Here is a 23649-nt window from a genome sequence, read left to right on the forward strand (position 1 = left end):
CCGAGGGGGGAGTGAATTTTATGACCGACGGCTATCCAGTGTACCTTACTTAGAGTATGCGACGAAGGGGAAAGGGGAAAAAGGCTACATTTTTTTTATCGACACAGGGGCGAACAAAAAGTTTATTAGCCACAAGCTTGCAGCCGGTTGTATCACGGTCCACAAACCTTTATCTGTACAGTCCGCTGCAGCTAAGGACCGCAGCTGAGCAAATAATTGGGCTGCAACAATGTGGAAGAGCAGACTGGATATCTGAAGGGACCTTGGACCTGATTAGAAAAAGAAACAATGTGAAGCCTCTGGCGGAAAAGCTCTCACAGAATCGTGATGAATACCGCAAACTGTGCAGAGCTGTGAAAAGAGCGGCTAGAAAGGACAAACGAGCGCTACTGAATAGACTTGCGACAGACGCAGAGCCAGCAGCCGGCGAGAACAACATGCGCTCGTTATACCAGCAGATTGCACGGATTGCCGGAACCCACCACAGACGGAACCAGCCAGTCAGAGACCTAGAAGGCAACCTATTATCCAATGATAATGCACAAATCCGGAGATGGCGCCAACACTTCATGGGAATTAGCCACACGACATCACCAAACGTGGCTATGGACTATAGAAGCATTGCGCCACCAAGTGGGAATACCAGGATACCCTTTACACCCCCGCATGTAAGAGAGATGGTGAATGCAATAAAGAAGCTAAAGCGCAACAGTGCAGCCGGCGAGGACAACATACCAGCCGAACTGCTCCAAGTTGACACTCAGCTGATGGCTGGTACGCTGCATCCACATTTCGCACGCATATGGGAAGGCGAGACTGTACCTGACTTGGAAAAGCGAAATCATCGTGAAGCTCCACAAGAAAGGCGACCTTAGCGACTGCAGCAGCTGTAGAGGAATAACACTGCTCAACACTAGCTATAAAATCCTAGCTACACTGCTGAACGAACGCCTCCAGTAAAAAATCGTGCCAACAATCCGAGACGAACAGGCAAGCTTCAGACCACACAGGAGCTGCGTAGACCAGGCAAACACACTACGCATAATTACCGAGCAAGCTGTGAAATGGAGAGTCCCGCTTTATCTCCTGTTCATCGACTTCAAGAAGGCGTTCGATTCAGTTGAAAGGGCAGCAACATGGCGATCACTTGCAATGAAAGGAGTACCGGCGAACCTCATCGCTATCATCAAGTCGATGTATGACGATGCCAACTTGGCGGTACTGCACAACGGGAAAACAAGCAAACCTTTCCAGACGAACACCGGAATTCGGCAAGGATGCCCGTTATCACCAGACATCTCACCAGACACCTTGAGGACTTGGACTATGCAGACGACATCTGTCTTATCTCTCATAGAATCGGCGATATACAGAGGAAAAGTGATGACCACGTCAGGATAGCCAGCATCGTCGGACTTGATATAAACGTAGCAAAAACACAAGCTATGCGATTTATCCACTCCAATCAAGGAAACATCATCATACATTGGAACCCAATCGAGTTCGTCAACAGTTTCCCAACCTTGGCACCATAATATCCAACAATGATGGAGTGGATGATAATGTCTCGAGTCGTCTTGAAAAAGCCCGCTCAGCCTTTGGGAGACTATACCACATTTGGAAAAACATAGAAATAAGCCGGCGAACAAAGCTCCGGATCTACAACGCGTGTGTGAAATCCATTCTGCTATGCGGAAGTGAGACATGGCTCGCAACGAAGAAAGTAACCCAGAAACTGCAGGTTTTCAGCAAAAAATATCTGAGAATCATATGTGGGATATTCTGGCCAAACAGAATAGCCAACACAGAGCTGTGGCGCGTTACGAGCGAGCCACCGATACACAACCAAATAAGGAAGAAGAAATGGATGTGGATAGGGCGCGATCTCAGAAGAAACCCTAGTAGCATAGTAAGGATGGCACTGGACTTCCCCCAAGGAAGCAGGAGGGTAGGAAGGCCAAGAGCAACATGGAGAAAACCGCTCAACAAGAACTTGCCCAAATAAACATCACACGGGAAAATGCTAAACAGACAGCACAAAACAGAGTAAGATGGAAGGCTCTCGTAGAAGCCCAAAGTTCCCGAGAGGAATAAGAAGGAATTAAAAAAATACAAAAATTAAAAAATATCAAAACATTTTTAAAAGTGTGGGCGAGGCAGCTTTGGCCGGTTTGTGGCCGTTAGAGTGGACGTGGCACTCGAATTTATATGGTCGGAAACGCGTCCTTCTGCCTGTTACATACTACATACCTACGAGTAACGGGTATAAAAATGGTAGTTATACCAGTTACTCGTAGAGTAAAAGAGTAGGATTAGGCAAGTTTGTCGATTCATGTTGCCGCGCCTACTCTAACGCCCACAAGCCGCCCAAAACTGCCACGCCCACACTTTTGAAAATTGTGATATTTTTTCATTTTTGTGTTGGTTTTGTAAATTTTTATCGATTTCCCAAAAAACTTTTTGTCACGCCTACTCTACCGCCCAAAAACCGCCAAAAACTGTCAGTATGGAAATTTCTCCTTTGCACTTTCACCAGCTGAGTAACGGGTATCAGATAGTCGGGGAACTCGACTATAGCGTACTTTCCTGTTTTTTATCAATTGAAGCCGTTGTTGCCGTTGCTTTGACCAATGTGGTAACAGGCATTAAGGAAGACATCAAAAAGAAAAATGATAGGGTGGCCATTTTAGAACAAGATCGTGGGAGTGCTAAACCAACGGTCGATCAACCACAACACCTCGTGCGCGCACGCACCGAATATGAATTAAAGGAGATTGGTCCTCCCTGACTGCGTCAAAGAACTACAAGCGTTCGAAGGACAGCAGAAAGCTTATTCGTCTTGGATAAATAGGGCAGATTTTATATGGACGTTAACGGCCCTCTCTCATTGATCTTGAATAATCTAAAAACCGGAAATCACACTCGTGAGGTGGTCAACGCGTTAATAGAAACCTACAGGGACAAGGCTTTGGATGTTTTTATCCGAGGATGGTGGGAGACTGTTCCAAACATTTACTTGTCAGCGGCCCCAAGAAATTTACCAGAGGTGTACTCTTTTTGTATGTTTTGAATGTAATATCGAGGACCTCCGCACCTCAGATTAATCAACCGTCAGGTGCCCCAAGATTTTCAGGACCATTTAAACATCAGGTCAGGGCACTATTTCGAACCCCTTTTTCTCCTGGTTTGGGAAGATTTTCGCAAAATTCTTACAGAACTCAGAGTCCTATACAGGCCATTAAAATGGAATCTAATCGGTGGGGTCAATCTGACCAATCAGGTACAGTAGTCGCTCCGGCATTAAAAGAACGCCCGAGGGCGAGATCATATTCCGAAAGGCACAAAGATTGTACCACATGGAATTGGCACCACTTCCGTCAACCCCGTCGCCTAGAGAAGGCAACCAAGCCCCTTCACATGAGGGTTATTACGATGGCGCGTCTCAAGTTGTCGAGGAAGCCAATGATTATCCTCCGCAGAAGGTAGCGGAAGGAGATACAGATGCTACACATAACCTTGAAACCGAGGGGGGAGTGAATTTTATGACCGACGGCTATCCAGTGTACCTTACTTAGAGTATGCGACGAAGGGGAAAGGGGAAAAAGGCTACATTTTTTTTATCGACACAGGGGCGAACAAAAAGTTTATTAGCCACAAGCTTGCAGCCGGTTGTATCACGGTCCACAAACCTTTATCTGTACAGTCCGCTGCAGGTAACATTAAGATAACTCTTCGCCTAGTTGGTAAATTTTTCGAACCACTAGGAAACTACTCAGATATTAACTTTTTTCGTTCATCCAAATTTACGTTCTTTTGATGGTATCATTGGAGATGGTAAGATGTTAAGTCTCAAAGACTTAAAAGCCATAGTAGATAGAAAAAACAATTGTTTAATAATAACCCCAGGAATTAAAATCCCCCTTTTGATCAAAGCCTCATTAAATGTCAACCCGTTACTCGCCGCCGAACACTCCCTTCTTGAAGAGTATTCCCACATCTTCGAGCTCCCTCATCTGGAATTTCCATGGAGAGGGCCGTCAAGGCTGAAATCCGCACAAATACACAAAACCCGATCTATACTAACTATACACGTACCCAGTCAACATGCGCGGAAAAGTCCAACGTCAAATCGACGAACTGCTGCACGGCGGTATAATTCGAACATCTAATAGCCCTTACAATTCCCCTATCTGGAAATATTTTACCACCTTGGATTTGACTTCTGAATGCCATCAAATCCACATGAAAGAAAGCACATTCCCAAAACAGCGTCTACTCAGTAACGAATCGGAAACTAGCCGATGTTTTTTGGACCGCTCGTCGAGAATAAATTATTAGGGTTTGACAGATTTCGGGCGACAGACTTTAAAAGACATAAGGTGCTTAATCGAGCGAAAGCAAGCTAGAAATAACATGGCACGGAATACAACTAGGAACAAGCGTAAGTACTATGGCTCGCGGGATGAAGTTTTTGTTGCAAATAAGCAAATAAAAACAAAAGAAAAGACGAGGTTCAGATGCGAAAAGGTACAGGAAGACAACAATGTAACAGTTAGAACCAGATCAGGGAAAACTTTCCACAAATGTGATCTAAGGAATTGAGACGGGGATTTCAAAAATAAAAAAAGCAAAAAATAATACAAAAATAAATTTAAAAAGTAAGTAGTGGCAAATAAATGATATATTCCACACATATTCATACACATACTTTATAAAACCATCAAGCACAAACACACAAAAAATGGCAAAAAATTTGTTTTATCGAATCGATAGGAACTTACTAACAAAAATGTAGGTGGGCGTGGCAACATGGGTCAAAAAACTTGCGCTGCGGTTATGTCTCTAATAACGGTATGCTTAATCTACCCTCTAGCTTCTATAATTTTCATTTTTTTTACCCGCGAGGCCCGCGACCTTTGGCCCAACCGACCGAGGGGCGCTGACGTTTATCGTACGGTTCGATAGATAAGGTTATCCATACTCACGAATCGGAAGGACTACTGAAATGAATAAGGTTTTGGTCATGTAAGGATTATCAAATTCCATTGACCACCTTTTTATAAAGGTTGGCCACGACAGAAAGTCATAACTTTACACACAAGGAGGAATTCAGAAACTTAAACACCCAATTTATAAGATCTATGCTTTACTAAAGTCAGTGTAGATGAAATCTGTTTAAAGATCATTTTAGGTTTAAAGATCAAAGTAGGCAGCTTCTTCCAGTAAGGCCAAACTAGAAATTACAGGTAAATCCAAATCTTAATCGTCCAATAATGGACCGTGGGTGCCAGACGCCGTTCTCACCACCGAGAAGCAAGGCTGAACCGTGAAACTCCTTGTCCGTGACCGTGTGGTCGATTTTCCTTCACAGATCTCAACTATCGCCGAAACTCGCCCGGCGTACTTTAGTGACTTAAAGCTAAATTTAGATTTTTTAGGCCGATTGTTAAATCGGCTGGTTTTACTCTACGGGTTACGCGAAGTGCGTCTGGAAATCGGAAGCCAAGATTAAAAGGTCGTCAAGATAAAAGAAAAAATTAGATTTTAGCTCCGCAGGTATCATCCGATCTTTCAGGCGCATTAAGCTTTGAGCTGCGTAGCACAGTTCTAATGGCATCATCCGGAACTGATAGAACGGTCTTTCAAGAACTGTAAGCACAGTGTATTGCTTGATTTTGTCATATTGTTCAATTTGCATCCTTCAGCGTTAAAGCGTTCAGGTTAGGGGCATACAAACAAAACCTGTCTTTTCTTGGTTTGGACACCACCATTGTGCGATTGCTTGAAGGATTCTTGCCATCCTACTACTACTTGAAAGCAAGCATCTCAACGATAAACATTTATTCTTGACCTTTTCTTATCCTGTTTTTTTCCGACAGGCTTTAGAACTTCGTCTCCTCCTTCGCTTCGTCCATGCTTCTTTACTCGCAGTAGTGCTTCATTTGCTTGGCATGGCTTTCTGCTGCTTACTTCACCGGCTTCGGCACAGATTTTTTCACTTAAGAATAATAATTAAGCGAACCAGAATTATTTATGGGCGAACTTAAAGTTGAAAGTCCTGCTAGAATCACTCAAAACAAAGTTCTTGCATAAGCTTTTGAGGTATTTAAAAACTTTAATCCGTTTAATTAGTTTACTCTTATTTCTGATGATACTTTCTTTCAGATACTTTCTTTTTCCGCTTGCAGATTAAAACCGGATGTTCTCGGCGCATTACACTCCCAGCCGGCGTACTTATAGGTCCTCCAGCTAAAATTACTCACCACGAAGTTCCTGAGATAGATTTCGTGTTCTAGTTTCGAGTGCTGTTTGCGGGCTTACTTGTCGTAGGACCCGAAGCTTATTCTTTGCCTGCATCTCTACCATCTTATGGTCGCACCGAGACCTCAGCGAACTTATGACTGGCGCCATTTAGGCCGAATACGGTGAAGACCGGTTCTTCTCTTTTGACGGTGTAATCGGTATTTCGTATGGCCATCTCGACCACCAGTGGATTCGCATTCCATTCTCCATGATCTTCGTCTAACAAGCTTCGACTTGCCGACAGCATATTTCGATTAACCCTCTCCGCTGCGTTGCTTTAGGTTGACCATTGACAAGCTCCTCAAACGTCCTAGATATGAGTGGTTTCCCATTCTCTGAATGTACTGTTTCAAGGACAACGAACTTGAAAAAAATCCGTTCACCAGCAAGTCTAAAAAGTTTCCTGCCGTCGCATCCTTCACTACCTTTAGGAAAATATATTTCGAGTCCACTACGATAAATATCAATGCAAGACCACTCTCGGCCTGCGGATATCGTTTCTGGAATAGCTTTTACTGAAGCGGTCTCTTGCCTTTTGTATCTTCCTGGAAACTAGCCGCATGCAGCCCATCAGATGCTCCGTGAAGATTTGATTTCAGACCTCTAAATAGCGTCGAATTCTTTCAATCGCTAGTAATAATCTTAACTGTAACTGTCATCGCCCTGAGGAATGCCTTAGAATTCTGGTGGAGTATAAACAGTATAAACAGCGGAAAAAACTACTTTTTATGTATATGAGCACAAGGACAGTAAATTATGACCATAGTTGGTTGAAACAATGTCCTTTTCGGTATACTCCATTTGCAGTTGCAGCCAACTATCGATATATCTGTCCGAAGTGTTCAATGTGCGTTTGCAATTTGTAATGCTTTGCGGCTTGTAATGGTTAAATAGGGGTCAAAGCGGAAACAAATTTAGTTATCAGCTATTTTTTGGGCATGAAAGAAATCATAAAATCTTTGCTATAAAACTAAAACAAATACAGGGCAATGATACAAAATTTTAAAGGAAACAATAAAGGAAAAAATTAGATCTGTTAAAAAGAAAAAAAAAATTAAAAATTAAATTTATGTTTTAATATGTGTATGCAAACAAGAAACAATTTTATTAAATACCGAGTTAGTGAACAGCTAATTATATCTTTACGAAATTAGCAACAATTGGAGCTCTGTACAAAAAAAATACCGTTTTGGATACAAGGTAACGTGATAACAAGGCTTTTCCTCAATTCATTATAATGTAATGTTTACATTTCATATTTTCTGTAGAATGGGTATATTATTTTATTAGGATGTATAAAAAAAACTTGCTCTTTCTCAGATATGCATTCCGTAGTTAATAGCGTATAAGACGCATGATAATACAAACATAAAGCAAATATGAACAACATTTTTTTGGTTTTTTCAAATTTTTTAGGGGTGGAAATGTCAATAAGAATTCCATGTTACTTTTAACACCTCTTCAAGCAGCTGATTTGATAATCTGACGTACATTGGTGACTGGCAGATTCCTCAACACGATGATTGACGCAAAGTACTTAAAAATCAATTTTTTATACCCATTATTCTTAAGTAAAACGTATAAAAAGTATACTAGATTCGCGGTAACAGGAAATTGCTATAGATTTGCCAAAAAATTTGTTTGCCACGCCCACTGTAAAACTCACAAATCGCCAAAAACTGTAACGCCCACTTTTGGTAAATTTTTAAATTTTAATTTAATTTTATTATATTTTTCCATAATATCTATCGATATCCGAAAATATGTTGTAAATTCATTGTTCGCACTTCCACTAGCTGAGTAAAGGGTATCTGATAGTCGGGGAACTCGACTTGCTCTCTTGCCAATATCCGTTTCAATATATCCATAATATTAATATAAATCAACAAATCTACCATATTAAATGCATATGTTAAAAAGTTGTTATTAATATTATTATATCACAAATGCCACGATAACTAAGTTTGCCGTTTCAATAGGTCTAAATGCACATAAAAATGCTGTAGTCTCGTTTTTTATAATTTTATATATAGTTATTTACCAGTTACCAAAGGAAGCCTAATTTCACGTGTCTTAGGCATTGGAAACCACAAACGGGTGTACTTCCCATTGAGAATAGCTCCAGCAAGTGTCAGCCTCAGGATTACAAAATTCTGTTTAATCCTAACTACAAATTCTTAAATATCTTAAGTTTGTTTGTAAGAATGGGGATTTCTATTGAAGCATAAGAGCATTAAGGTTACGCTGAAGTATTGTGTCCTTCACAGAATTAAAAACAACATTAATATTACGTGTATCTATGGCTGTGGTAAAGTGATGATAGATCCTACTTATGCTGCTACTGCGACGTACGCTCATAAACATTTGTAGTATGAAGTTCTGAACATCTAAAACTGAGTGTGGATTTCCATTGAAATGCGGATAGTACCAGCGAATATCAGTCTCAGGATTACGAACTTTTTGTTCAAGCAAGTCAGTTTTGTTCAGAAATAAAATAATTGATATTCCTTTAAATGTTGCGTTGTTGACAATTGTATCAAATATATTTTTTGACTCTTCGAGACGATTGGTTTTTCTGTAACGACAATTGTCAATTATTAATCGTTTATTGATTATAATTTACCTGTCTTCCGCAAGAACTTGATCAAACTCCGAACTAGATACGAGAAATATAATGGACGTTACAGAGCTATCAAAACATCTTGTCCATTTTTGGCGTTGAGTTCGCTGTCCACCAACATCGACGAACACAAATGGAATGTTCTAAAAATAAGCAAGTCTTTAGAGGTAACTTTATGTTATTATTTAAATCACACACCTGAACTTTCACACAAAACTCATAAACCCCTTTAGTTGCCTTCCGGCAATGCAATATGTCTTTGTGCGTTGGGACATAATCTGGTGTAGCTAGCCGTTCAATCTCGTCTAGGAAATAGCTAACAGAATCGCTCTAAAAATATTTTTGTAAAAATTTTAACAATCTGCGACGCAAGTAAGCTTACAATTTGAAATTCTCGTCTTCTTTCAAAAGCTCTTCTTATGCCGCGATCTTGCCACAGTCGGCTTATTAGTGGTGCATACTCCATAAACTTGGGTAGGTCTAGTGAACTACATTCCATTAATTTGGCATCATAGGCATCCTGTTCTCTGCCGTCACTTCCCCACGCAATGTTTAGCTTTTCGCGAGCGTCCAATAAGACTTGCATACCTTAAAGGTTAGTTTTCTAAGACAAAATCTCCTTTGGTGAATTATAAAATTAACTACGTACCTCGTATAACGTTTTGGTATATGACACTTTGGTATTCCAGCAGCAATTCATAATCAAAGTTAACCCCATGAATGATTCGCATTTGTTTAAGAAAAGTTGACTTTCCAGATTCTCCAGCACCTAAAAGCAGCAGTTTTACCTACAACCGAGTTTTGACATGTCAATATAGCGATTTTGTGTTGTATTCCAGTGTTGATAATATATATTTATTTAGCAAGGCTTGCAAAGTAAGAATATTAACCAATAAAATTCTTAACAATATATACAAATGGCGTATACAACTCATAATGTATACAATTTCATAATTAAATAATTTTGTATTGTTTTAATCGGTAGGAATATTGCCTGAGAATATTATGTCAAAGTTTCAAAAGCTAATACTCGATATTGTGGAACATATTTAAGGATTTAAAAAGTATAAACAAGTCTTTTATAAAGACTAAAGATTTAAAAAAAACTCTATCGAGTGTGAAAATGTTTGGTTTTTGACTTTAGATTAAAATTGTGGCCAGCATCACTTACACAAATTATGATGTCAGCGGCGATATAACCCTTGAATATAGAATTTTCCCTTTTGAAAACAAATTTTTTGTTTACCTTAGGCATCACTTTTAATAAATATTATAAAATATAAAAATAATCAAAGCTACGTTTCCGACCATATAAAGTATATATGTATATATTCTTGATCAGGATCAATAGCCGAGTCTATCTGCCCATATCCGTCCCATACGGACGGACGGAACTAGACAGGACAGGACCTACAAAAGCTAGAAAGTTGAGATTAAGGATACAGACTCCAGAGACATAGACGTAGCGCAAGTCTGTCGATTCATGTTGCCACGCCCACAAACCGCCCAAAACTGCCACGCCCACACTTTTGAAAATTGTGATATTTTTTCATTTTTGTGTTGGTTTTGTAAATTTTTATCGATTTGCCAAAAAGCTTTTTGTCACGCCTATTATTTTTTCATTTTTGTATTGGTCTTGTAAAATTCTATCGATTTGCAAAAAAACTTTTTGCCACGCCCACACTTTTGAACAATGTTTTGATATTTTTTCATTTTTGTATTAGTCTTGTAAATTTTTATCTTTTTGCCAAAACTTTTTGCCACTCCCACTCCAACGCCCACTCACCGCCGAAAACTGTCAGTATGGAAATTTCTCGTTTGCACTTCCACCGGCTGGGTAACGGGTATCAGATAGTCGGGGAACTCGACTATAGCTTTCTCTCTTGTTTTGTTTGTTTTACAAATATTATTCGGTATACCAAAAATGTTTTTGCTACGCCCACACTTTTACAAATTTGTAGGTTTTTTTAATTATATTATTTTTTCACCAATGTTTATCAATATCCCAAAACTATGTTGAAATTTTTTGTTAGCACTTTCTTTATCTGAGAAACGGGTATCTGTTAAATTTAAATTAGTAATGAATTATTTTTCTACCTCTGTTAGCTTCTTTGATTCCAAATTCTTTCCTATTGCAGGCAGTATTATAAAGGAAGAAGTAATATTTGTATTGTATGTTTTATGAATTTAATTAATACAATATTTGTATCTGTTAAATTTAAATTAGTAATGAATTATTGTTCTTCCTCTGTTAGCTTCTTTGATTCCCGAAAATAGACGCATATATACAGTTGGGAAATTATTAAGATCTAATTTTGTGCCAAAAAAAATATTGCAATGAAAAAGTTGAAAATTAAATCCAACTGTAGATTCGATGGATCTTGAGTCGGCTAAACAATAAGCTTCGAAATACTTTTTTAGCCCTTTTAGCTTTTAGATAATGATGCATGTTCTCTTTCGGCTGGAAATGAATCCTTGCGATCTATAGAACACACAACTGCAGTTTCAGATATTTAATCCAAGGTTAATAAAGGTGATGTTGGTAACATTTAAATGTGATTATAGTAATTCAATCATCCGTACCTATCTTAACCCAGATTCTATTACAATTGTTAAATATGGATCGCTTGTCTAAAGTGCCCGAAATAAGTTCATTTGGATCGGATTGATTTTGTTAAACAAAAAAAATAATTTTTGCTTTAGGCCGACTTAATAAAACCAAAAGAGATCAGATACCACACTCTCTGCTTAAGGGTAAGCAATCAGCAAAGCGACTGTTTCCGAGAATGCACACTTGCTCAAAACAGCGACGGTTACATTTTTTCTCGATGTTTTTAATTAATATGTATTAAGTTTTTATATAAACATTTTTTGACATATAGATGGATATAGATGGGCAAAACAAAGCACCAGCTTTTTCGATGTGAAAGATTTAGGCATTTTAAGCGTTAAAGTGGGCTTAGTCAAAATGTTTTTGAAAGATCGGTAGGTATTGAGTACATAACTATATTTCGGTTTAAATAAGGCTATACTTCTCATAATATTAAATGGGTTTTTTTTTATTTCAGTCAGATGATTTAAACGCAGGTGACATTTGCCACATATAAAGTATAAATATTATTGATCAGTATAAGCAAGCAAATCGAAATAGCCATGTGCGTGTATTGGTTTCTAAGCAAACTAGTTTCTCAATTTTAAAACACGCAAGTATCCCAAATTCTTTCTTATTCTTATAAGGGAAGAAGTAATAATTGTATTGTATGTTTTTTAAATTTTATTAACAACATATTTGTGCAACAGTTGTTTTGCTTATTACCGAACAGCCAGTCTAAAGCAGGGTGTTTTGGATTTAGAGAGAGCATGGAGCGTTTAATGTGGCAATCTTGATATGTCACAAAAGATATATCCGGCTGACACACTTTAAAACTGGTCGGTATCCGAGAAAGATCGTTAAAGACGCAAAAGTAGAAAACAAAAAATATTAACTTGTATTGGCCCTTGAAGTGGAGGAATATTTTGGGGTCGGCTAAAACCAAAATAGTTCTTATCTAAAATAGTGGCTCAAGGTAGTATTTTAGGTGATGCTCCCATATGTCTTAGAGGACAATACACTTGTTTAGACGTTCTAAGAGGACAATGATCCGAAACATACAAGTAAACTTGCCAATCAGTGCTTTACCACCAATCCAGTCGATGGCATGGGTTGGCCCGCAGTCACCCGATCTCAATCCAAACATTTAACTTTTTGCGGATTTAAAAAGGTCCTCGAACCCTATTCCTGTGAACTGATCAACTTGGCTGGTTCTGCTGATTAATTATACATATAACCATCAGAGAACTGCAGCAAGCCACCGGCACCCTAAGTGTACCCGCTAAACACCGGGAGTCTCCGCACCCGGGTGTTTGGAGACACCCTACATTTAGCAATGACAAACACCCGGGTGTTTTGCCACCAGGGTGTTTTTTGTACTTGCACAAAAACGCCCGGGTGTCTGCTCTGCAAAGAAGTTTAGGGTGGGTGACGCGCAAGCAAGGATCGGCCGCAGGTACTTTTCTGTATGCATAAAAATTGTATGGGTGGAAGCTAGACACGGTCCAAAAAATTTAGGGTGAATGGAAACACCCGAGAAAAAGGTCGTGCACATGTTTTTGCGTTTTGATGTACATATCTATCTACAAAAAACAAACTTATGTATTATTAAATAATATATTATGTATATTATTAAATAGTATTTATACTTAATTAACACAATTCTATTTCTATTGTTTTTTTTTATAATTTTAAAAAGAAAAATTATACATACAAAGTTAAATATGGTAATTAAATATTAAAAATGTTAACAAAGCAAATAATATAAGATATAAAAAAGAAATGTCTATTTCGTATTGGTTAAATTTCTGTAAATAGAACGCATAATTCTACAGATTTTCGGCATAATATATTTCGTTTTTCAGTACTTAATGTACTTTTCTTTTTCGTATGTTACCTACCATAGGCACTCGAATGTCTACCAGACACCCGGGTGTTTACCGAAACATTATTTTTTATTTTCTTATTTTTTATTTTTCCATAACGCGACCCATATGGTCTATTATTATTATTTAAAATATTTCTAACCTTATGCATAGTTAGTTTGATAGAAACCCCAATAATTAACCACAAATATTAAGATAAGACATTACTAAATGAAAGGCTCTTGCCTTTTTCTGCATGTTTGCCTTCTCTACCCTTCGTTATGAGTGGCGAGTGTGATCGCTACCCGCGACGTAGGGTGCCGCATTGATTCGGGTGCGCAGGCACCAGGGTGTTTGCAGACACCCGAATATTTTGAGCGGGTGTTTGTATGTACCCGCGAAAACCGGTGTGAGTGGCACCCGCACTCAAAATTGTTGAGTGTGATCAGGGTGGCAAAAAATGCCACTCTTGCAGTTCTCTGATAACCATCCTAGAATTTCTAGCCAAAAAAGGACTTTACTTTTGACAGTGCCTTTTTTGAGTTATTTGCTTATAACTGAGTATTGACATTACATTCAAAACAAAACATATTAAATTTTTTCAACCATTAACATGCATACATCTTTGTGTCAAATATCTCTCATTCACTTCGTTGTTACCTTTTAAATAAAATGCCCACGGCAAGGATATAAAAACCTATATACTTAGATCGCCTCACCTGACGCCGAAATGTGTGTTTTTCTTTTTCCAGGAACTTATCAATCTCCTTGGACTTGTAACGCTGCTCCAGCTCTTCAGGTGTACTACGAAGCCTTACTAGATAAGTGATAATGTTTCCGCAACATCGAAAGCAAGCAAAGCGAGAGTTCTGAAGACGACTTCCTTGAAGTCGCAATCGCTCTGTTCCATTCGATATTAGTCCGTCTGTAGACGTGGTCGCTGCTTCTGGTCCAGTTACCGCTCCCACCCGCGTGCGATGCTCTTCCATAAGATGAGTCAGAGTACCACTCAGCGTGTCACTGCCTATGCTGTTTTCGACGCCGTACGTGATGACATTATTGTTTGGAATGGAAATTCGTCCTTGAGTTAATTTAGTTAACGTAATGCCAGACATCGTTGGCAAGCCAACGCCAGATGCTCGCACTCTACAGACACACACGAACACCAATGCGTCGTACACTCGATACACTACAGCATTCCTTATAGTTTCTGGACTTAGCAAATGTACAAGCACTTTCTAAATTGAGCATAATGAAAGCGTAGGGGTTTAATAGTGTAAAAGGCGATGCTGCCATCTCAAAGCCGGTGCCACAAATGTTAGCATTATATTTCTACATGGCATCACACCTAAACGCAACACAAATTTCGAAATCAACACCAATAAGACGGTGAATGTGAACGTTATTAGGTTATTAGAATGTCGGCCATTACATTACCGTTTCTTTCCGAATACGATTGTAAATATATTTGCTGCAAACAACAGCGGTGATTTGAAATATTTGTCTGTATATCGAATACATACATTATGTGTTATAACCTGTCCCCACAGAGGACTTGCCGGTTGGAAAAGGTGGAGGTTTCATAACATGATCCTCCAATTCAATTAAAAATTAGTTTTACATTGATCTGTTAAATCGGAACAAAATTTAAAGTTATAAACTTTAGAAAACAAAAAGGAAATATAATACATCGGTTGTTCCAGAAATGCAATTTATAAAATCTATCCTATGCCAAAGTCTGCCAAATTAAGAAAGTCTAAATTTAATATTAAATTTTTGGCTTTTCTTAATTTTTCGAAGAACAATGTAAGAGACTTTTTTGAGCTAAAAACACACATTTTTTATTACCGAAGTCTAATAAATCTAATAAAAGTCTAAAAAAATTATTAATATAATTATTATTATATATTGTTCACGCAAACGCCCGATGCTGTCGGTAAAGTATTTCAGTTGGAACAATTTTTTGCAAACATTTACCAAATTGATAAATACATGTTGACAACGTCTTATCAGACTGTTACAAATTTACATACATATTATTACAACATATTAGAGACATGGGAGGGTTTTACTTCTTTTCAATAAATGGTTGTTTATTTACAAACTAGAAAAACACAATTATCCGAGTGACCCAGCGTAGTAAAGCTACTAACTAGTCCTTAGAACTGCAGAGCAAACTCAACATACAAATCAGATCTTATTTACTAAGGGAAAAAACAGTTTAATAAGTGGTCTATTGATGTTTATTCCACATCACACATCATTCCACATTCTGCTATTTAGCTATTGTATAAAAAATGAATTTCTCACCCCACTTCAGATTTGACAAACGAAATGTTGCCGTCGGCAACAACAATTTTCGATAAGGTCGATAAGAACGTCGCCAAAAGTTATCGCGAAGGTTGCCAACTGTCGGTGAAACGAAGACGGCAGGTAAAAATACTTATAGAATATGAAAGAATTTATTAATTAATTTAAAGGAGGGCCAAATAATTCTATTTAATTGAGGTACCTAAATGAATTCTCCTGGCTTCAAAACAAGCAATTGCAAATATAAAGAAATTTTTCACGTTGTCTGTTGTTTCCACACTCTATGGGACCTATGGGAGAGAGAGAGGAATGAAAAAGCAGGAAAGGGAACCGGCAGAACCGACCCCATATTTAGGACAAAGTAATGGACATGCGGGCTGGTTTAAAATTTTAAACCGAACGAACCGCCGTTACGAGAGCAAATATACACGGGCGTGAAAAAATCGTCGCGGGGCACAAAAAACGACGTGTGATGCTCCTAGAGCTCCGGAGGTCGACGTGGAAAACCAGGACAGGATAAGACTAGGCAGCCGGAAGAAGAAGGCAATAGTGAGTCCGACCCAAATGGAACCTAAAAAAGGGATAAAAAGATTTATTTGGGTTTCAGTGAGGCAGAACCGCCTTTCAGTGGACGCGGGATAACCTTTTGTAGCCAGGATAATTTCTTTTTGAACTGGGGATTGTTTTTCTTATCCGGATACCCACGCCGCCCCTAACCAAACCCAATACCGCAGCTAAACCAAGCCCAGCAAATCGATGCGGCAATATTAATTTATTATTTAACAAATACCTATATTTATTAGCACACTTACATACATTTATTTATTTATTTATTGGCCCTATTTACTTATTGATTTTACTTATTGATCATATTTATTTATTTAATTTATTTATTTATTTTGTTATTTTTTCAATGTCGGAGTGCTAAATTAATCTCGAAATTCTGTGATCAATATGTATATGTGTGTAATTATTTATTTATTTATTAAAATAACAAAAATAACCAAAACCGGCGACGTATTCGACTGCCGCGCCAGATACAATGAGCTGCGTCCGCGGGCGACCCTTTGTTATTGCGAGCAGCGCAGCCGCCGGATGGTGGGTTAACAACCGCTGACATAGCTTGGCTCGTATTTTGGACACTTGCCCAACAGCTATGCAGGGTCGCCCATCGCCCTGCCCTGGCTGCAAACGCCGCATTTTGCATGGAAGCAGGAGCCCTGGTGTCAGCCAACACCAACGCCTCGAGCTATTTAAATGAAATTCTTTCTGTTAAATATCAAACCCAAGTTCCTTTAGTTAAAATTATAACGTGAAACGAAGCTACTGAAGACTCTTCACTTCATTGGGGGAATCTATCTACAGGCGCTCGAACAGTCAGAATTCTGACTACCGGCAATGTTTACCAACTTAACACGATAAAAATTAAAACAGCAATAAAAAAGGGAAAAAGTGAACCACGAAATGTGGTAAAACAAGATAACGACAAGTGGAAATATTAAAGTAAATAAACAAGAGAGAACGCTATAGTCGAGTTCCCCGACTATCTGATACCCGTTTCTCAGCTAGTGGAAGTGCGAAGGAGAGTCTTCAGCACTGACAGTTTTTGGCGGTTTGTTGGCGTTAGAGTGGACGTGGCAAAAAGTTTTTTGGCAAATCGAAAGAAATTTACAAGACTAATACAAAAATGAAAAAATATCTAAACATTTTTCAAAAGTGTGGACGTGGAAGCTTCGGGAGGTTTGTGGGCATGGCAAAAAGTTTTTTTGCAAATAGATAGAAATTTACAAGACCAATATAAATATGAAAAATATCAAAACATTTTTCAAAAGTGTGGGCGTGGCAGTTTTGGGCGGTTTGTGGGCGTTTGAGTGGGCGTGGCAACATGAATCAACAAACTTGCGCTGCGTCTATGTCTCTGGAGTCTGTGTGCCTAATCTCAACTTTCTAGCTTTAGTAGTTCCTGAGATCTCAGTGTTCATGCGGACGGACAGACAGACGGACGGACAGACGGACATGGCCAGATCGACTCGGCTATTGATCCTGATCAAGAATATATACTTTATATTTTCGGAAACGCTTCCTTCTACCTGGTACATACTTTTCAAGGAATCTAGTATACCCCTTTACTCTACGAGTAACGGGTATAAAAACGACCACCAACCGCGGTGAGAATGCCGCTACAACCTGTAGCAAAAAGTCGTATATAACAAAACAGAAGACCACCCGCCGCAGCGTTAATGCCGCCTCCGCGGAGCTCAGTCCCGGAGCGGGGAACATTTTATGCGGGCGCAAAGTGTATACTTTAAATATAATATATATAACTATAAAAAGGACCTTTGTAGCAACCCACTGCGGCGATTTGTCTACAGCCCCTGGAGCCCATTCCCGAGTGCAAAGCTCATAATGTGAAACTGACACTTAAATGAAACAAAAAGAATAACTTCGTCAATAACAAAATAAACTGTGAGTTTTGATTAAGGCGTGTGGCAATCTGCTGGATAGCCTAAGCGGCGCCGAGGCACTCGAAAAACCTGCCCAGTGGATTGTGTGGCAATCGTTTCTTAGTAGGCTAGGGCTTAAAAGGAAAAATACGGACCACACAGTGCACTGTGCCCAGTGCTTAGTTCAACTCAACACAAAACTCGTTCGCCACTGTCGCCATATATTAAATCAATTTAAATCGAAAAAAATAACAACCGAAAAAGCTAAAAGAATTAATAATCGCTTCCAGTTCCCAAGACCGGCCATTAAAATGGGGTCGAATCGGTCGGGCAAGTCCCACCGTTCAGATTACAGGTCCCCTCACAGCGAGGGTTCTGGCATGAAAAAAACACCGTCTGAGTATCAGAATCCGTTCCAAAGGGTCACGAAGCTCTATCACATGATACCCATTGCCATTTGACTACAATCCTGTCGAACATGTCGAGGTCCTTTCAATTGACCCCTATTACGATCAGCTCGGTGCTGAGAACGTTGGCATGCCTTACCAGGATGCCATGGAAGAGAGAGACGGCTCTGTAATAGAAGCTGAGGGTCAAAATTTATGACCGAGGACTCTTCAGCGTCCCATACCTAGAATACGAGGGGAAATAAAAATTTCATCAGCCCCAGAATTGATGCCGGAGCGACTGTCCTCCCTATCCCCTTTTGCGTTCAATCGGCTACGGGTTCTGGTAAACCCACACCGCGTAGGCGGGAAGTTTTTCGAAAAATTAGGATTAGGAAGGGGATAGAGATCCCCTTCTTGCTAAAAGGTCTCATAACGTCATTGCTTTATTAGATTCAACGAATCCAGATGAAGTGAGACAAACCTTAAAGGACTTAATCGACGGGTACCCGCACCTTTTTGATTCCTTGTCGCCGGGCAAGACCGTCGACACTAGTGTAAAGACCAAAATCGGCACGAATTTACACAAAAAGCTTACATGAGGTCTGAAGTGGATAGGCAATTCGGGGAACTTCTGAGTGATGGTATCATACGTCGGTATAGCTCTCCGGTGTGGATAGTGCCGAAAAAGGTGAAACAGAATGGCGAACAGCAATGGCGGTTGGTCATTGATTTCAAACGCTTAAGTGCGGTCACAATTTCCGACACATATCCGATGCCGTACATAAATTCTACGCTGGCTCGCCTTTGCGGAGCCAGAAACTTCACAACACTTAACCTTACTTTGGGGTTCCATCAAATACACATGAAACGGGGAAGTATGAGGTCCTCCGCCTTCCCATCGGTTTGCAAAACGCCCCGGCTATCTTCCAACGAATGTTCGATGATGTTCTTAGGGAACACATCGGCAAAATTTGTTACGGTTACATTGATGACATTATCGTCTTTACTAACGATTATGATAGCTACTGGAAGAACCCCACAGGCTTCGAACGCCATCTTATTCCCGTCGGTACTGGTCTTTTGTCTGAGTTAGTCGTTAACCTGGGAAAATTCCTTAAACCATCGGTGGTCAACGGGGTTAAAATCAGCGTTTAAAAAACTGCCGTAAGTTTCAATTCACATGATTTTGCTTCTGCTTCTGAAAAATCAGAAGTCGCAGTCAAAGCATAAGTAAAAATCACGCAGCGACGAATGTTTTGATGTTGCTTTGGATCGTAGACGTAAGTCGCTGCTGCAGCTACCGACGACTTTCGGAAGTCGTCAGCAGTCGCAGCAGCATAAGTCGGCGCCTTCGACTGTTTGCTGCTTTTGATTTTCGTTGCTATTTCTACTTCGACTTTTCGAGCAGCATAAGGCGACACACGCATGAGGAGACAAATTCATTCAGTAGCCGCGACTTGTATTTAATTTAAATTTAATGTAAATATTTAATGTAAATTTTTTGGAAATTACTTATAGCGTACTTCTTGTACTTTTTTATTTTTTTGACTTTCTTTTTGTATAATGCTTATGAAATAATAAAACTAATCAATTTTAAAAAAATTATAGAAACAAAATTAGCAAAAATAAAAAATAAAATAAAATAGCAAATATATGAATTTTGATGAATGATACATAAATAAATTTTCATTGTTTTCTGTTTTAACTATTATTTTATAAACCATGTCCTTTTTGGACATTACCATTGATACTTTGCCACTTTTTGAAAACGAAGAACTTTTCAAAAAATTACTTTTGCTCTACAACCACATTGATGGCTAATATATCCTTTATTACTGTGAATGTACATGCATTCGTATCTAGTAGTTTCAAATTTCAAACTGCTGAGTTGTCAAATAATAAGTTAATTTTTTAATAATTTTACTTTTTGGTTAATTTTTTTTTTCCCAAAGCCAGAAAATTAAATATAGTCTTAAACAGAAAGTTGCTAATATATGAAACAAAATTTTAAAAAAAAGTATTTTTAAGTTCATCAAAAGCCCCACTACCATTTACTGTGGATGAACTGGTCATCATATTGGACCTTGGACATCAGTAACTATGTATCCCCATAACTTGTGGTCTTTTAATCAATTTGGAGTCCATGAAGCCGTGTCCTAAATCTAGTGAGGGTCTGTTGACCTGCATACATTTAACGGATTATATCTTTACAAGGCTGTCCAAATATAAATTGCACAATTGATAGATCCACGGCTTAAAAAGCAAATCTTCCGATCTCCTTTCAACGCTGGACATGCCGAACAATTTTTAAAAAAATGAGATGACCGTCTTCATAAATGCCACAGGTTATTTCGTACTCCATGCTGTAAACCCGTCACCACCTCTTAAAATCCGCCAAACTCTATTTCAGTTAGTCAAAAAATATTGAAGATTTGCACAGAATTGAAGCACTTGGATGAAAATATAAATCCCCTACAATACTGTAACTGTATCTATGTAATGTAACATACCTATTTTCACTAACCATTACGAGAATTACTAAATTTTAAGCCGAATGATTCTATATGAAAACAAGAAAGAACGCTATAGTCGAGTTCCCCGACTATCTGATACCCGTTACTCAGCTAGTGTAAGTGCGAAGGACAGTTTTTGGCGGTTTGTGGGCGTTAGAGTGGGCGTGGCCAAAAGTTTTTTGGCAAATAGATAGAAATTTACAAGACTAATACAAAAATGAAAAAATTTCAAAACATTTTTCAAAAGTGTGGGCGTGGCAGCTTTGGGCGGTTTGTGGACGTTAGAGTGGGCGTGGCAAAAAGTTTTTTTGCAAATCGATAGAAATTTACAAGACCAATACAAAAATGAAAAAATATTAAAACATTTTTCAAAAATGTGGGCGTGGCAGTTTTGGGCGGTTTGTGGGCGTTAGAGTGGGCGTGGCAACCTGAATCGACAAACTTGCGCTGCGCCTATGTCCCTGGAGTCTGTATACTTAATCTCAACTTTCTAGCTTTTGTAGTTCCTGAGATCTCGACGTTCATACGGACAGACGGACAGACAGACGGACGGACAGACGGACATGGCCAGATCGACTCGGCTACTAATCCCGGTCAAGAATATATATACTTTATATGGTCGGAAACGCTTCCTTCTGCCTGTTACATACTTTTCAACGAATCTAGTATACCCTTTTACTCTACGAGTAACGGGTATAACTATAGTACCTAAATTTGTATGTGTTCCCACATCAACAAAGCCTAAGCGCATGCTTAGCATGGCTGGACATATAATATGTATCCGCAGGGCTTCCTTTAAATCGAACAATTCTGAAATTAGATTTTTGCAAGGAATTCCACACATGTACACTTACAAATTATGACTTAAAGTTTCGTGCTTTTTTAGGAAGCTGATATCCAATTTGGTTCCTTATATTATTACTTTTTACTACGTACATCACCCTAAAATTATAAAATAATTTGGATTTTTTTTTAACGCGCGAGTCAAAGGCCACACCTCCCACCCAACCAACTGAGGGGCGGTGCCGTGTATCGTACGACTCGAATCGCGGGAAGATAGACGCGATATAGAAAGATTTAAGAATTTGTTAAATACTTTAGTATGGATCGCTTTAAGAACGACAAAAGGTCAAAATTAGGGATAATAGGATAGAATATATTATAGTCAGAACATAATTCTGTAGGGATCATGCAAAGTTAGATCTACATTGATTTAAAATTAGAGATACGTAATTTCAAGTGAATCTCCTTGAAACAGTGAAGTTTAACCGACTAACCAAGTCGGGACTATCAACTTTACCATGAATAGGGTTAAAAAAAAAGACTGTTCCAAGCATCGTTCTACGGTTAGCTAAGGAGATTTAGTTAATTAACTACTTAAATAAGAAGGTAATCTAAGGTTTACATCCCAATTAAGGCGCCGTAAGGCAAAAAAAAAGAAGTTCTTTTGGTCATGTAAGGATCATCAAATTCCTTTGACCACCGTTTTATAGACCAAGCACATCCCTGGCCTTATTGACAATGGACGAAATATGGTCTGAAAAATTAAATTTATGGTCCAGAAGAGCACCAAGACCATCAAAAGTGTAAAAGGTCATAACATTACACTTAGAACCATTTATGTTTAATACGTTCCAACGGCACCAGGGTTGAAAGCTATCTAGATCGTATTGTAAGTCCAAATGGCGAGAAATGTTTTTATACTGCAGGCATAATTTTACATCATCAGCGTACATAAGTACACGCCAATGCTTTATTATTAAGGGAAGGTCGTTAATAAATAAGGTTAAAAGGTGCGGACCTAGGTGTCTCCCTTGTGGGACACCGGATGTGACTCGGAGAATACCAGAAAGAGAATTTTTAAAGAGTACCCGTTGCGTCCTGCCATTTAGATAACTTAGAATCCAATTTAGGAGATCAACAGCGAAACCTAATAAATCCAGTTTTTTTTTTAAAAAGTGAACAGAGTCGAATGCTTTGCTAAAATCCGTATAGATAACATCTGTTTAAAGATTATTTTTGAAGCTCTGTACTACAAAGGAGGTTAGCTCCAGAAGATTAGTAGTTGTTGATCTGCGTTTCATGAACCCATGCTGGCATGGTGATATAATTGACCTACAAAGGTGCTGCAAATGAGGAGTAATAACGTTTTCAAAAACCTTAGGGATAGCAGACAATTTAGAGATTCCTCCATAATTGCTTGCATCCGATTTACTACCTTTTTTATGGAGAGGGATCACAAAGAACTCCTTCCATATATGGGGGAACTAGGAAGATTCCAGAGATAAGTTAAACAGTTTTAGTAGAGGTTTGCACAAGGCTTCCGCACAGAATCTAAGCACACAGCCAGGAATTCCGTCGGGATCTGGCGAAAAGGCAGGTTTAACTCGCATTAATATTTCTTGGGCTGAAGGCAGAGTGCGCGCGAGATGCGAAGCGAATCGATGCGAAGCGAAGCGAGAAGCTATGAGCAAAGCGAGAAGATGACAGAGTGAGAGCGAGGCGAGAAGCGAGCTATATTTCTCTCTTTTAGTTATAAATGTGACCGCAATGGATTCGGACGAAGAATTTTTCGCATCAAGCGCAACTATAAACTTTCTATTAAAAAAAAAACC

The 23649-nt window shown here is 38.9% G+C and overlaps 1 protein-coding gene and 2 long non-coding RNA genes across 5 annotated transcripts; 2 read left to right on the plus strand and 1 right to left on the minus strand.

Moving 5' to 3' along the window:
* Nucleotides 1-8202: 8202 nt before the first annotated feature.
* LOC6539074 (guanine nucleotide-binding protein subunit alpha homolog) lies at nucleotides 8203-14809 on the minus strand. The gene is made up of 6 exons (XM_002085952.3): nucleotides 14098-14809; nucleotides 9573-9711; nucleotides 9306-9511; nucleotides 9122-9253; nucleotides 8927-9066; nucleotides 8203-8878 (listed from the first exon to the last, which is right to left on the minus strand). Exons 1-6 carry the CDS (start codon nucleotides 14491-14493, stop codon nucleotides 8518-8520), a joined length of 1374 nt encoding a protein of 457 aa, XP_002085988.1. The 5' UTR covers nucleotides 14494-14809; the 3' UTR covers nucleotides 8203-8517.
* A 516-nt stretch (nucleotides 14810-15325) lies between these two features.
* LOC120321004 lies at nucleotides 15326-17010 on the plus strand. 3 transcript variants are annotated; one of them, XR_005560549.2, is made up of 3 exons: nucleotides 15326-15811; nucleotides 15859-16237; nucleotides 16296-17010. It is a non-coding gene; the product is annotated as an uncharacterized LOC120321004 (long non-coding RNA). The 3 variants fall into 3 exon arrangements; XR_005560550.2 differs by having other exon boundaries at nucleotides 15335-15811; nucleotides 15887-16237; XR_005560548.2 differs by lacking the exon at nucleotides 15326-15811 and having other exon boundaries at nucleotides 15818-16237.
* Nucleotides 17011-20179: 3169 nt separating this feature from the next.
* Nucleotides 20180-21070, plus strand: LOC120321178. Its single transcript, XR_005560768.2, has 2 exons — nucleotides 20180-20866; nucleotides 20932-21070. It is a non-coding gene; the product is annotated as an uncharacterized LOC120321178 (long non-coding RNA).
* Nucleotides 21071-23649: the final 2579 nt, after the last annotated feature.

This window comes from Drosophila yakuba, chromosome 2R (genome assembly GCF_016746365.2).
Source record: "Drosophila yakuba strain Tai18E2 chromosome 2R, Prin_Dyak_Tai18E2_2.1, whole genome shotgun sequence".
In the NCBI taxonomy this organism is placed as follows: domain Eukaryota; kingdom Metazoa; phylum Arthropoda; class Insecta; order Diptera; family Drosophilidae; genus Drosophila; species Drosophila yakuba.